The sequence below is a fragment of the Pinus tabuliformis genome, chromosome 4_1 (assembly GCF_031772625.1).
Source record: "Pinus tabuliformis cultivar Carrire ecotype Pingquan chromosome 4_1, CPIR1, whole genome shotgun sequence".
In the NCBI taxonomy this organism is placed as follows: domain Eukaryota; kingdom Viridiplantae; phylum Streptophyta; class Pinopsida; order Pinales; family Pinaceae; genus Pinus; species Pinus tabuliformis.
Window position 1 is genome coordinate 419,152,983 of NC_142303.1, and position 14,914 is coordinate 419,167,896.

The 14,914-nt window shown below is 38.4% G+C and overlaps 1 protein-coding gene across 4 annotated transcripts in view; it reads right to left on the reverse strand.

The window, feature by feature from the left end:
- Positions 1-14,914, reverse strand: part of MEE49 (Ribosomal RNA processing Brix domain protein) — a 180,939-nt gene that overhangs the window by 40,901 nt on the left and 125,124 nt on the right. For all 4 annotated transcript variants that reach the window (XM_089419853.1, XM_089419850.1, XM_089419852.1 and 1 more), the window contains exon 10: positions 14,772-14,874. In XM_089419853.1, the coding sequence (XP_089275979.1) occupies positions 14,772-14,874 (103 nt within the window). The remainder of the gene's footprint in view (positions 1-14,771; positions 14,875-14,914) is intronic.

Genomic DNA, 14,914 nt, shown 5'->3' on the forward strand with positions numbered 1-14,914 from the left:
AATTGCTTGATGAACTAAAAGCAAGAAGATATAAAGAAACCTAATAAGAAATCAAAAACATCAGAAGTAATTACAAAGTATAAGAAAATCTTTCTGACTTTCTGATTTTCTAACATAGAATCAAAGCTTTGGTGAAGAAAGAAGAAAAAGGCAGTCTCAAGCACTTGATCAAGGAATCATTCAAAAGGATTATTCAAGAGAATAAGTCTACTATCTTCAAAGGCATTGCCTAACACAATCAAGGGAGAGAACAAACTTGAAGGAGCCTCAAACTACAGGTCTTGGAAGAAGAGGATTGATCTCAACCTTGAAAAGAACAAGGTACTAGACTTGGTCAAAGGAAAAGTAAAGAAGCCTACAGATGACTCCAATGATGCTAATAAAGTGAAGTTCAAAGAATTAGAATTAGTGGTCATGACCCTAATCGTAAAAGGAATAAAAGACAACTTTGTCTCATTTATAGCCAACATTAATCATGCTCAAGAAATGTATGAGGCTCTGTCAAAGTTATTCACTATTAAAAACATTGGTCAATTGGCAAGCTTGAAGAATGAACTAAGGACCACAAAGATGACTAAAGAAGACACAATGGCCTCCTTTGTGAAAATAACAAGAATCAGAGATGATCTTTTGGCGATTGATGAAATTGTTCCAGACAAAGAACTCGTGATCACTTCTCTATTAGGATTTTCAGCTACTTGGGGTGCATTTGCTGAAGGACTTAACAGTTGGAAGGAAGCTCCCACTTTTGAAGAACTATGGACTGCCTGCAGTCACAAAGAATTAAGGATCTCACTAGTTGCCAATCCTGAAGGAGTTTCAAATGCCTACACTGCTCAACACAAAGGAAAGAAATCGAAAGGATCAAAAAAGAAAGTAGACATGTCCAAGGTAAAATGTTATCAATGTCATAAGAAGAGTCACTACAAGAGTGATTGTCCCGACAATCCAAAGAATAAGAAGAAAGATAGAGATCATGCTAACATTGCTGAAGAAGAAGATCCAAAGAAAGCTAAACCCGAAGTATCTGACATAAGGGACTTACAGTACTAAGTCCTTTGCTTTTAGTTTTAGACATCTTATTTTGTATTTTTTGTTTAAGAATTTATATGTTTTTAACATGTTTTTGGAAAAGGCATTCTCTTTTGTTTTTATAAGTTTATAGGTATCCCTCAAGCTTTGGAGGGATCCCTCAACATCTCCCAAAGATAAGTATCCCATTTCCTTTTCAATTTTTGGTTTCATGTACTCATTTAAGTTTTGATTATATTAAACACTAATCACCATTTTCCCTCTATTGTCTTGATTACAAAAACATCTGTTATATCCTCAAGGAGTATGGAAGAGGGCCTCCCAAGACAAGGTTTGTCAAGGAACAAAGGTATGCCTTAAACTACAAAACATTGATTTCTTTATAATAAATGTTTATTCATTTGATTTTCTATTACTAACATCGTCATGTCCAGCTATATTGAATCATAATGAGTCTTGTTTTTTGGTGATTTATCACTTGGTAAATCTACCCCCCTCATATTCATAATTGATCTTATAGAACCCTAGATAGGGTCTCTGGAAACCCTAAAATTGCTTAGGGTTATTGGGAAATGCTATTTGTAGTTTTTGTTGATGATGTCATGGTTGGGATTTCGGTATGATCATGAAAACCTGAATTGTTAGGGTTGAATGATGATGTCTGAAATCTCAAACCTTTGAAATTTTGGTATGGTAGGGTTCGCTTTGCCATGTTGTGTAACCCTAGATCTTTAGGGTTTGATTGGGCATATAAGCAAGGACCTTGTTATGTTCTTAGAATAAGATCCTAGGAATGAAACCCTAGGTATGTGTTCAATTGGTTGAAACCCTAGCTTAGTCTAGGTTGGTATATGTCTAATCTGTTAATATTGTTCGACATATGTATGATTGATGATGTATTCCTAGATATATGTGTTGACTTAATTACTGATGGTCATGGATCCTTAGGTTTGGAACTAAGCCCTAGTCAAAGTTTGCTTCTCTAGGATGATAGTATTTGTGAATTCTAGGGTTTTGGAGTTAAACCTTAGTGAAAGTAAAAATCTCTAATGTGTGATGACACTGTGGTAATTTGAGATTTGTGTAAAAATGTTGAAATCTGAGTTTTAGTTGTGATTGATGACTAAGTTGTGATCTCTGAAACCGGATTCGTCCAAAACAGGCCACGTGTCCGAATCCCACGAATCTGACACAATTCGATGGGAATTCGAATCCAAAAATGGGACACAACGTGTCCTAACGAGACACGATCGAATCACGGGTTTGTCCTGTTAGGACACATACTATCTCGATTTTGGGATTCAAATCCCAAAAAAGTGAAGCCCATGGCATAAAAACAGCACCGTCCTTTTCATTATTTACCATTTCTCTCATTCGTTTTTGCAAATAGTGAGTTGTGGGCAAGGCGGTAAGGGTTTGGAGCGTTTGGCAAGGAGATTCAAGCACCAGGTAAGTGCATTTCATCTCTATTTTTTTGCATTTCTATTACAGCAGTTTGTATATGAATTTTTTTACAAATTTGTGCATGTTTTGTTTATTTTTTTTATAGTGTCCATGGCTCAATCAAGGGCAGCAGGTAGGGGGCAAAGGAAGGGGAAGAATGTTTCCATTGGAGATGCCCCTCCTCCCCCAATATCATCAGAGTCTGCTGCAAGTAATGTTGAGAGAAGACTTCCTCCTAAAGACAACATTGAGAAATATCCCTTGTGGAAATATGTCACAAGAGAGGATGGGACAAACAGCAAGGGGAAGGGAGGAGGCAATGTGCAATGGAGATGCAACTTTTGCCACAGTTATTTCAAAAGCACATATTACTGTGTGAAAGGCCATTTTTTGGCTTTACCAGGTTGTGGAGTTGGAGCTTGTAAAGTTGTTCCTTTACAAAAGAGGAAATGGAAAAACAGTTCACTATTGGTATGGCAAATGTAGCTGCAAAATCAAGAAAAGCCAAAAATGAAGACCCCCTTCCATTTTTGAGGAAAGGCACCACCAAATTTCCATTTGAGAGTTCTATTGGGGGCCAAGCAACAAAAAGAAAAGCAATTTCACTTGGTCCAATGGACAAGATTTTTCAAAAAGAGAAACGGAAAGAGCTTGATCTCACCATTTCCTTCTTTTTCTATCAAAACTTCATATCATTTAATGTTGCACACTCACCACTATTTATTGACATGTGTCGAGCTCTAACTCACGGGTCTCCATCATGGTATGTGCCTCCTGGTTCAGAGAAGCTTAGAACCACATTGTTGACGAAGGCAAAAAAAGAGGTGCAAAAAATGCTTGAGCCTATTAAAGAATCATGGCCAACATTTGGAATTAGCATTGTTTATGATGGATGGACAGATCCAGCACGACACCCACTCATCAACTTCATGGTGTCTTCCTTGAATGGTCCAATTTTCTTGAAAGCAGTGGATACACTTGAAGAATACAAGGATGCACAATTTATGGGTGAGTTATTTATTAAAATTATTGAAGATGTAGGTGTTGATTCTTGTGTGCTAATCATTGCAGATAATGCACCTGTTTGCAAGGTTGTTGGCATGATTGTGGAAGCTAAATATCCACAAGTGTTTTGGACACCTTGCATTGTCCATTCATTGAACTTAGCACTGAAAACCATTGCTTCTGATGTGCTTTGGATTGGTAACATATTGAGGATGCACGACATATCCGTAACTTTGTGCAAAATCATACAAATGCCCTCACTATCTACAAGGAGTACAGCAATCTATCATTGTTGAAGATTGTTGAAGATTGTTTGCCTCTTCATTCATCATGTTGAAGAGGTTGAGGGAGGTCAAGACCGCTCTTGGGGCCATGGTTATTTCTGAGTTTTGGTCTTTTTGGAGAAAGACAAATCAAGTAGCCTCTAAAAGAGTGAAGGACACAGTGTTAGAGGATGCTTGGTGGGAGAGGGTAGATCTAATTATTCAGATCATCGACCCTATCATTTCTTTGCTTCGATTTGCAGATACAGACAAACCCATCCTAGGAGAGGTTTATGACGGATGGGATTCCATGGTTGAGTTTGTGAGGAGCATTATTCTACAGAGTGAGTGCCCTGAGTATGAGAGATCACCAGAGGCCTTCTGTGGTACTATACAGGATATTCTTGTCAGCAGATGGGACAAAAATTGCACACCTTCACATTGTTTGGCTCACTCATTGAACCCAAAATACTACAGCCATGAGTAGTTAAATGGTGGACCTTCTCGCAGATTCCCTCCTCACATGGATGGTGAAATCTCATAGGGGAGGAAAGATGCATTCAGGCGGGTTTTCCAAGATAGATCATTGCTTGATGAGGTGGAGGATGCCTTTGCAGAGTTTTCCACTAGCACTGGTTGATTTGCAGGATATGATCTGATTAGAGACAGGGTTGCTAAGAAGCCCTATTCTTGGTGGGAAAATCAAGGGGCAACAAGCCCTCCTCTTCGGCAGTTAGCCATGAGGCTCCTCTCTCAGGTGAGTTCATCCTCTTGTGCGAGAGGAGTTGGAGCACATATGGGAATTTGTATAGTGTGAAGAATAGCAAGCTTGAGCAGTCCAGGGCAGAGACAATAGTGTATGTGCACACCAACCTTCGTCTTATTTACAGGAAGAGGGAAGAGCAGTTGAGGGGAAAGACAAAGATGTGGGATGTCTTTCCTGATGATATAGATCTGGACAGCAGTGTTGAGTTGGCATTGTCCAACATGGATCTCAATGATCCAGTGCTAGAGACTATTAGATTTGATGACGGTGATATTTTAGAGGGGTCATCCTCCACACCAGCAGATGTAGAGGCGACTATGGATACAGGAGAGGAGGAGGATGCAAAGGATAGCAGTGGTGACCATGATGACGAGGACATTGATGTTGATTCTGATGATGACTATGAGGATTGATGACTCATGAGTCATGGGCTACCTATTGCCTTGAAGCTTGTATAGCTGTAGTTGTTTTATATTTTCTATTTCTATTTGACATTGGCATTGCACTACTTATGTAACACATTTTGATTTGATGACTTAATGAGAAAACTACAGTTGTCAGTGTCTTTATCTTACTATCTTGTAAGTTGTCTTTCATTTATGAATCATGATTTTTGTGACATGTATTTGAATTTTGTATGTTCTATGCATGCTATAATGTTACTAACTTACTTTGTAAACAGTAAAACTAACATCTAGATGAAGATCTATGTTTGAAATCAATGAACTTGTATCATTAATGAGAATTCGTGTAAGAAATATCTAATTTTTAATATATATATATATATATATATAACGAATCCTACGTGTCCTATTCCGAGGCGTCAACGTGCCCAAATCCAACACTCGAATCCCCGTATCCTACGAATCCTCGTGTCAGGTTACTTAGGTTGTGATTGGTTTTGAATGTTTAATCTCATATATGAAATCTAGGATTTGTATAAAACCAAGGTTACTTGGGAGCGGGAGCGAAAATGGGAGCGACATTTTCAGAAGCTCCCAGTTTGGGAGCGATTCCGGGAGCGTTTTTTATATAATATATATATTTTTTTATATTTTTATATTTTGATGCATATATGTCAACAAAAGCATGTAGAATGATGAATTAAATATAAAAAAACATAAAAAACATAGATTGAACCATATAACAACAATCATCTAGAAGTTATAATCTTCATCAACCATGTCCACAAGTTAGTAACATAGTAACATACAACATATTAAGTCTCATGATTCATCAATCTTAAAGTTTCAAGCTTACAAAATTCAATACATAACATTTATCATCATTGATCACCAAAGTTGTGCGTGTAAGCTAAGTGTAACTATTACAACAAATAATATCTAACATGAAATGAAATTTTATAAAATGAAATGAAATGAAACAACTTTCAACTTTCATGAAGCATCATATTCATAATTCATTACTAATAAGTTTAATTTCAAACTTCAAACTGAAATTGTCATATATTGTTTACAAAAAATATCATAATAAATATGAAAGAGGCAATAGTTATAAAATCTACTAGAAACTAGAAAACACAAGTAAATCTATTATCTATTGCTAATGCTTGGGCCTCTTGCCGCCACGAGAAGTGTCTAATTTTTTAGTCTTGTTGGAAAATCAAGATCTTTGTCATTAATATCACCCTCTAAGCATTAATATCCAGAGGTATCTTTCTCATTACCTCTGGATATGTATAGGGACCTTTGTCATTAATATCACCCTCTAAGCATTAACATAAGATAGAAAAAGCATAGCATCTCAAGTCAAGATTTTGTTTGAATGATGCAAGCATTTTTAGGAGGGTCATGACAGAGGATTTCGACAACCAATGTCACTAACATCAAGGTACATAGAAGGATTGGTGCTCTTGATTAAATACGAGTTCCATACCCTAATACATGACAAAACCCAATGGAAACATTGCAATCCCCCCAATCTTGAAAAACTGATAAGTCTGTTGGATTTTGAATGATATCTAAAATTTTACTTTCTCCATATGAAATCCAATGAGATCGGGACCACTCTCAAACATCCTGAGTCATTTCATGGTAATGTTAAAATTTTAAGTAAAAGGATGAAAATGAATATTAAGGAGAATGTCACTTTTACTTTAAGAATTTAACATTACCATGAATCGCATATCAATACTAGGGTTGTAGGCTTGATCATTAGGCTGCCCCACTCAAAATTTATTTGTTTCTTTGAAAAAAATTGCATTTGGAATATTACTACAAAAAAATATCTCTATCTCGTGCCCTAGTTTGGAAGATCGAAGTTCTCTTGTTGATGTCGTAGCCAATTGTTGCATGTTGTTGCTGCGAAATCAAAGTATAGGTCGAAGTTGTTGTTGCTGGGTGTTGTTGCCTCTAGAAGTTGTATTGGGCCAAGATCCAAGTTCCTAAGTGAAGATCGAAGTCTCAAAGGCAAGGTCGAAGTTGTTGGGTAGAAGAAAGCGTTGCTATTGTTGTTGTTGCTGCCAGGTCAAGTAGGATCATCTGAATGAGAAGAGGAAGGCTGAATTGGTGTGGAGGAAAGTTTGTGTCAAGGGCTAGAGTCTTTGAATATCTCCAGAAAACTATTGAAGTAAGAATTACGAACTGGATTTTCCCCTAGAGAGGGGTTTTGCCCTGGCTATGAGCCTATCTCTGGTGTCCATTGTTTTATGTGTTACTACTTTGGTAATTGCTTGATGAACTAAAAGAAGAAGATATAAAGAAACCTAGTAAGAAATCAAGAACATCAAAAGTAATTATCAAGTATAAGAAAAAATTCCTACCTTTCTAATTTTCTAACACCACTTGTATAAGCATGGGTGCTTTGTGTGCATGGTTGGTCTTCTACATTAGTCGTATGGTGAAGCCATGTGGATGACTCAAACTCCTAACAGTGGGCAACTAAAAAAGCATCTCAAAGATCCAAGCGGAGCATTGAAAAAAGCACATGAAGGTCAACCGCTTGAACGAAATGGAGAATGAATTTTTTGAAACAATGACAAATTGCAAATCACAAGTAAATGAGCATGCCATTGTAAGACCTTGTTTAGGCATGCATAACCTAGTAAGTTCTAGACGTAAACCCAAGTGACATCAGGAAGGATGGGTGCATGGGGTTGTAATCTCAGATCCCTAGTCATAAACTTTGAGTTGGGCAAGTATTCACCCCAAGTCAATGTTAAACGGAGAATTAACATTAAATCTGTCAAGGGTTAAGGTGAACATTCATTCTAGGTAAAATGGATTGACAACAGGTAGTTTATGAGCCCGTGGCATTTGGTAGTCCAATGTAATCGCCCGTGGTATTCACTTGTGATGAAGCCTTTAACTTACTCCATCATAAAGTGTCAATTTTATTAGAATATATCTCTATTTAGTAATGCTCAGTCTTTTAGCTGTTTCTATTTTTATTCTTTTAGCAGTTTCTTAGATGAAACTGTTTGTTCTATATTCTACATAGAAACCTGATGTTTCTATTATTGTAAATATCTTTGTATTATCATTGAGCTGTTAGCTCTAGGTTAATGTATTCATTTCAATATTCTTTTACATGCGTGTTTCGCACTGTTTTATGGTATCAGAGCACAGGTGTCTTTCGAAATAATTTTTCACTGTTTGAAAAATTTTGTTTCATTTCGAAATTGCTCTTTAGGGATCTGGATTTTTTTTATCGTGGCCACATTCGAAATTTTTTTTTTTCTCTCCAAGGGTTAGCGTCTCCATTTACCAAGAACGCTTGTTCATGGTCTGAGATCTGAAAGCTATTGTGAATCCGGGGGCAGCAGTCTTCTTCTGTCACGATATCTGGTGCATAAAGCTGGAAGCGGTAGCAGAAATCAAAGATAATACGTTTTTTTTATTGAATATTTTCGCTCACGTGTTTCCAGCGGCTTTGGGTATCCACGCCAACATTTAGATCCTCCAGATATTCATTTGAAACCAGTGAAAACCCCGTGGATCTATATCTGAAATCCGTGGTTCATTATTTCACGCGTTATACTTCTGAGAAGTGACGTGAATACACATCTGAAGTCTGTGGATATATATTTTGCCGTGAAGATATATTTTCGACCCGTTTTTTGAAACCCGTATTTGAAACCCGTGGCGTTTGACACCCGTATACACAGTTATTATATACAGTCCATAATACGGGTTTATACAGTCCAGGAAACCCGTATTTGAAACCCGTGGCGTTTGACACCCGTATACACAGTTATTATATACAGTCCATAATACGGGTTTATACAGTCCAGAATACGGGTATATTCAGACATAATATTGGTTCATATATGCAGTTGAAACCAATCTATCAGTTGAAACCCGTAGATATATTCACCTATGGATCTCTAGCTGAGCCGTATATAGCTGAGACGTATATATATCTGAGTTGTTTAAACAGCTGAGACGTGACGTGAAGTATATCGCTGAGTCTGTTTAGATATTCATATTACCAATCAGTGGTGTTTGCCGGAACATATAAACGTAGCTGAGAAGTGACGTGAAGCTTCGATAGCTCACGTGGTCCAATTTCAAACATATACACCTGTAGCTGAGACGTGACCTGGAGCTGAGACGAGAAGTAACGTGAAGCTTGGATAGCTCACGTGGGACAGTGTTTAGATCTGCATATTTGCTGTATTTGTGGTTCACGGGTTTTCCAGATTCACGGCTACAGTGACGGCAAACACATAAAGGTATTTTCAGATCCACGTATTTTCCAGTTTATAGTGACAGGTTTGATCAGAATTTGGATTAAAAAAAAATAAATATATTGTGATTATATTTGAAACGGTGGGACCAGAAATAGCATCACAGTTATTTTTTTTTGAAGTGGGATCAGAACAACATCGCAGTTTATCATCAGTACAAGTGATCAAACCAGCCTCACAGTTATCCTTTGGTCTAGTTTTTTTATCTGGTGCACTGATACAGATCTGAGAAATTTTTTTTGTATGCAAGTCTATTGTTTTTCAAAACAGAATTTGTTAAGATTTGCTACAGTCATCTTGAAAGAAGATTTTTAAGCAGGCAGCATTGTCGGCTTACTATCAGTGGCTTTTGAAAAATTCAGTAGTTTATTTCGAAACTGCGCTCAGGGAGTGTTCTTGATCAGCTAGCTTCTTTGCATCCTAATCTCTTGAGTTCTTTCATTCCTTTCTAAGGTCGAGCCCTCTGTACGCCAGGTAGCCTTCACTGAGTCTTAGCCCCGGCTTTGCTCACTGTGATAAAAGCTTACAGTCGTCTATCTCGATACAGAAATGAACCCTTCTCTGTCTTGTGAGATCTCCACAATTTATTGATTCTTCCTATCTAGTGTTTGTTTGTGTAAATCAGTCTTCTTTGGGAATCTTTTCATACTTATATCAGCATCTGTCAATTTCTGTCTGGATCAGCCTGCATCCTCGTTTGAAATCCGTGAAGGATTTTTTGTATTTTTCCATCTCTTGGGAAACGTGCAGATGGCTTCGCTAACCAATCTCATGTTGGAAGGCAATCAGGAATATTCCGAGCAGACAAAATCTGTTTTTTATGCCTTTATGGCTAAAAGGTCGTCAGATCATGTACCGTCTTCTGCTTGGTATATTGACTCTGGTGCATCACGCCATTTCTCTCACAGGCGTGACTGGTTTATTGACTTCTCACCTTTCAGTGATTCCGTGGTATTTGGCGGAGGTGAAAAGTACACAGTAGCTGGCAGAGGTACAGTTCAAATTCAGTCTGGTGGGCGCACACTCATATTTCTGAATGTATACTATGTTCCTGGTATGGAAATTAATCTGCTGTCTGTCAGCCAGATTATGAGGAATTCTCCTCAGCTTGATGTTGTGTTCAGTGCACACAAGTGCTCTATTATTGACAGGGAGACTAGTATAACAGTTGCTGTTGGCCTAGAGGACCATGGTCTATATAGGCTACTTGACACCGGTGACTCTCCCGAAGTGGCTCTAGCAGCACGTGTCTCTCCCATCAGTACTCTTTGGCATCAGCGATATGGGCATCTAAATATGCAGTATCTCTCTCAGCTCTCCCAGGAGGGACTTGTGTCAGGATTACCTGATATTCAGACTCAGCAGTTGGGGGTATGCGGCGCCTGTCAAGCGGGAAAGCAACATCGGTCTTCATTCAAGAATGGAGAATCTTGGCGTGCATCTAAGGTACTCCAGTTACTTCACGCTGATATTTGTGGTCCTATGAATACAGCTTCTATTACTGCTTGCAAATATTTTTTTCTTATTGTCGATGATTTCAGTAGAAAGATGTGGGTGTATTTTCTAAAAAATAAATCTGATGCACTTAGTACCTTTCAGAAGTTTAAAACCTTAGTTGAAAAAGAGTCTGGCTGTAACATCATGACTCTTAGGACCGACAATGGGGGGGAATTTTGTTCTTCAGCTTTTGCCAATTTCTGTGATATTCATGGCATCAAACATCAGTTAACCGCACCATACACTCCTCAGCAGAACAATGTTGTCGAGCGCCGCAACCGCACGGTTGTTGAAATGGCTCGTTCCATGTTACAACACAGGAGTGTTCCAAACAGATTCTGGGCTGAAGCAGTATTTACTGTTGTTTACCTTCTTAACAGATCACCCACTCAGGCTGTTACAGGGAAGACTCCTGAAGAGGTTTGGTCTGGCCGTAAGCCTAAGATCAGTCATCTCAAAGTATTTGGCTCAGTTGCATATGTTTGGATTCCAGCTGCTAAGCGCTCTAAGTTGGATTCCAAAAGCCAGAAACTCATGATGACAGGTTACAGTGATCATCACAAGGCCTATAGGCTGATAGATATAGCCACTGGTCGACTTAGCTTCAGTCGAGATGTAGTATTTGATGAAGACAGAGGCTTCTTTCAGTCTTCTTCTTCTGAGCAGCGCTCTGAGGATCCGCCTCACAGTGTTCTTCTTCCAATCAGTCCATCTGATGGGAGGGATGATGTAGCATCAGGATTTGATACTACTCTATCTGAGCTTCCTCCAGAAGCTAATCCTCCTCTTGCTGTTCCTATTGCTCTTGAGCCTGCTTCTCTTCCTCCTGATATTGGTTCTTCTTCTCTTCGGCCTAAATGGTGGGCTAAAACCATAGGTGATCTCCGGGATGATGAGCTCCTTGAAGGTAGAACTTCTAGGCATAAGACCAGACAACAGTCTACAGTCAATTTTGCTCTTATGGCTAACCTTCACAGTATTTTTGAGCCTCAAACATATTCAGAGGCTAAGGGTACATCTGAGTGGGAACAGGCTATGGAAGCAGAATTTCAGAGTCTTCAGAAGAATCACACATGGACACTTTCTGATCTTCCTGCAGACAAAAACCCCATAGGCTGCAAATGGGTGTATAAAGTAAAATACAAAGCTGATGGAACCTTAGACAAGTATAAAGCTCGGCTTGTGGCTCGAGGATTTTCACAGAAGGAAGGCATCGACTATGAGGAGACTTTTGCTCCTACAGCCAAGATGAGTACCATAAGGCTTGTTCTTGCCCTAGCAGCTCAGTTCAATTGGAAAGTTCATCAGATGGATGTAAAAAGTGCTTTCCTAAATGGTGATCTCCAAGAAGAAGTCTACATGACGCAGCCTCCAGGATTCAAGGTTGCTGGTCAAGAACAGAAAGTGTGTCGGTTAGTTAAAGCAATCTATGGACTGAAACAAGCTCCTCGGGCTTGGTACATGAAAATTGATCAGTACCTGACAGATCAGGGTTTTCAGCGGAGTCCATCTGATGCAAACTTGTATATCAAGCATACTGGTGATGATATCTTGTTTGTAGTTGTCTATGTGGATGATCTTATCATTACTGGCAGCTCTGCACATTTGATCCATGGGATCAAACAAGATCTATGCAGAACTTTTGAGATGACAGACTTGGGACTTCTTCATTACTGTCTGGGGGTTGAAGTGTGGCAGACTGAAAATCAGATCTTTCTTTCTCAGTCCAAGTATGCCAAAAATCTTGTGGAAAGGTTCAGAATGCAGGATTGCAAACCAGCCACGACTCCTATGGAACCAGGGCTCAAACTTTCAGCACAGTCATCCTCTCCTCTTGTGGATGAAACTTTATTCAGGCAATTAGTGGGCAGTCTCATCTATCTTACTGCTACTAGACCTGACATCAGTTTTGCAGTAAGCTACATTTCTCGCTTTATGTCAGCTCCTAAAGCTGATCATTGGATAGCAGCAAAGCGGGTGCTACGATATGTGCGTGGTACTTCTGATTATGGCCTCTTATATACTCGCAGCTCCAATCCTATTCTCAGTGGCTACACTGACTCTGACTGGGCCGGTTCGGTTGATGACCGTAAATCTACAGCTGGGTATGTGTTTAGTCTAGGATCTGGTGCTGTTACTTGGACTAGTAAGAAGCAACAGGTAGTGGCTCTCTCCTCAACAGAAGCAGAGTATCGGGGAGCAGTTAAGGCAGCCTGTGAGGCAGTTTGGCTTCGTCGTATGCTTGCAGATATGCATGTTCCTCAGACAGGGCCTACTTCTTTGTTTTGTGATAATCAGGGAGTGCTCAAACTTGCCAAGAATCCAGTATTTCATGAACGAACAAAGCATGTGGAAACTCACTGCCACTTCATTCGACAGCTGGTTGAAGACGGCTCAGTTCAGTTGCACTATGTTCCCACAACAGAGCAGCCAGCCGATATTTTCACCAAGCCTCTTGGTCCTGATAAATTTGTAAAATTTCGCGGGTCTATTGGTGTTGTAAATAGATTGAGCATTAAGGGAGGGTATTAGAATATATCTCTATTTAGTAATGCTCAGTCTTTTAGCTGTTTCTATTTTTATTCTTTTAGCAGTTTCTTAGATGAAACTGTTTGTTCTATATTCTACATAGAAACCTGATGTTTCTATTATTGTAAATATCTTTGTATTATCATTGAGCTGTTAGCTCTAGGTTAATGTATTCATTTCAATATTCTTTTACATGCGTGTTTCGCACTGTTTTAAATTTTTGTAGCTTCAGAAGGTCTTCTACATACATTGGTGTCCTCTCGAGGTGGTTATTCGAGAGAAGCAACTAATCTGGTCTCCTTCCTAAGTTTTAGCTTCGGAAAAGTACATTAATTATTCGATTAATGTAGACTTTGGGCTAATGTTTCTCTAAGGATAAATAATTAAGTATTTAAGTGACATAGATCTAATCTCCAACTATGATCAAAGAAAGCTAGGATTTAATATGAGCAATCAATCACTTTGAAGATTAGATTATATGTTGAATTTTCTACAATAATGCACAATAGAAAATGATCTTCTGATCTGATAATTACTTTCCAATGATTTCCAATCAAATTATCTTATGTCACATATATCATTAAGCAATTACACACAAAAAATCTCAACAGTAATGCAATGAAATTAGTAGGATCATAAAGAGACAGTCAAGAACAATAGAGAAAAGTTAGTTTTGGTCAACATTGGTCAACAATCTTAAATTTCAGCCTTAGGTCAGCTTGGTCCTGTGGTCAAAGGGTCTATGGTCAACTGTGGTTGACTATGGCCCAAATCTGCAGTCAAAGACTTCCTCTTCTACAGTCAAACTTTCCTCTTTCTTTGCGGTCAACTTAGTCAAAACTTCAGTCAAGCACGGCAGATTTTTTTTGTCAAAAGGCACAGATCAAACTCGATCAAACTTCAGATTTCCTTCTCTTTTCCTTGCACATCTGGATCATAACCGAAGAGAAAATGATGATGTCGGAATTGGTCAAATGGGAGGAGTCTCATGTGTATTTATATTAGTCAAAATGGGGTGGGCGTTTAGGTGAACATTAACTCCATCAAGGGTTGAGGTTAGCATTGATTCAGTAAAATGGATTTACCACAGGTAGTTTGTGAGCCCATAGAATTTGGTAGTCCAAGTTATTGGCCCATGGTATTCACTTGTGATGAAGCATTTAACATACTCCATCATAAAGTGGCTCAAGAAGCCAGTTCTTTGGCCGGCTTGGACAGATTGCCAAGGTGAATAGAGATATCTTTTGGAGGCTGGTTTTCCTGGTACAAGAATTTCTAGGATAAAACATCTTGCTGCCTGTATTATGTTTTCTTTGTCTGCCTATGATCACTTTTTAATAGAGTTTAGCATTATTTATATTTAAATAAATCTTTAAAGATAAAACAATCATCCATGACAATTATGCTGAGTTTAATGACAAAATACTAAACAATTTTCAATAACAAAATACGCTGAAATCAAGTCAAACAATCTAAAGTTTAAACATTTCCACAGTTCAAAAGAAGCACAAACCAAGTTATGAAGTACCTGAAGGCGTGCAATAACAGTTTCCTTTTGTTTTTTTTTTCCATCTTCAGTAGTTTTACCTTTTGGCTTTCCACTATTCACTTCCTTGGTTTCAAATATGTATCTGATACCAAAATATAAAACACATTAAATTATAGCAATTG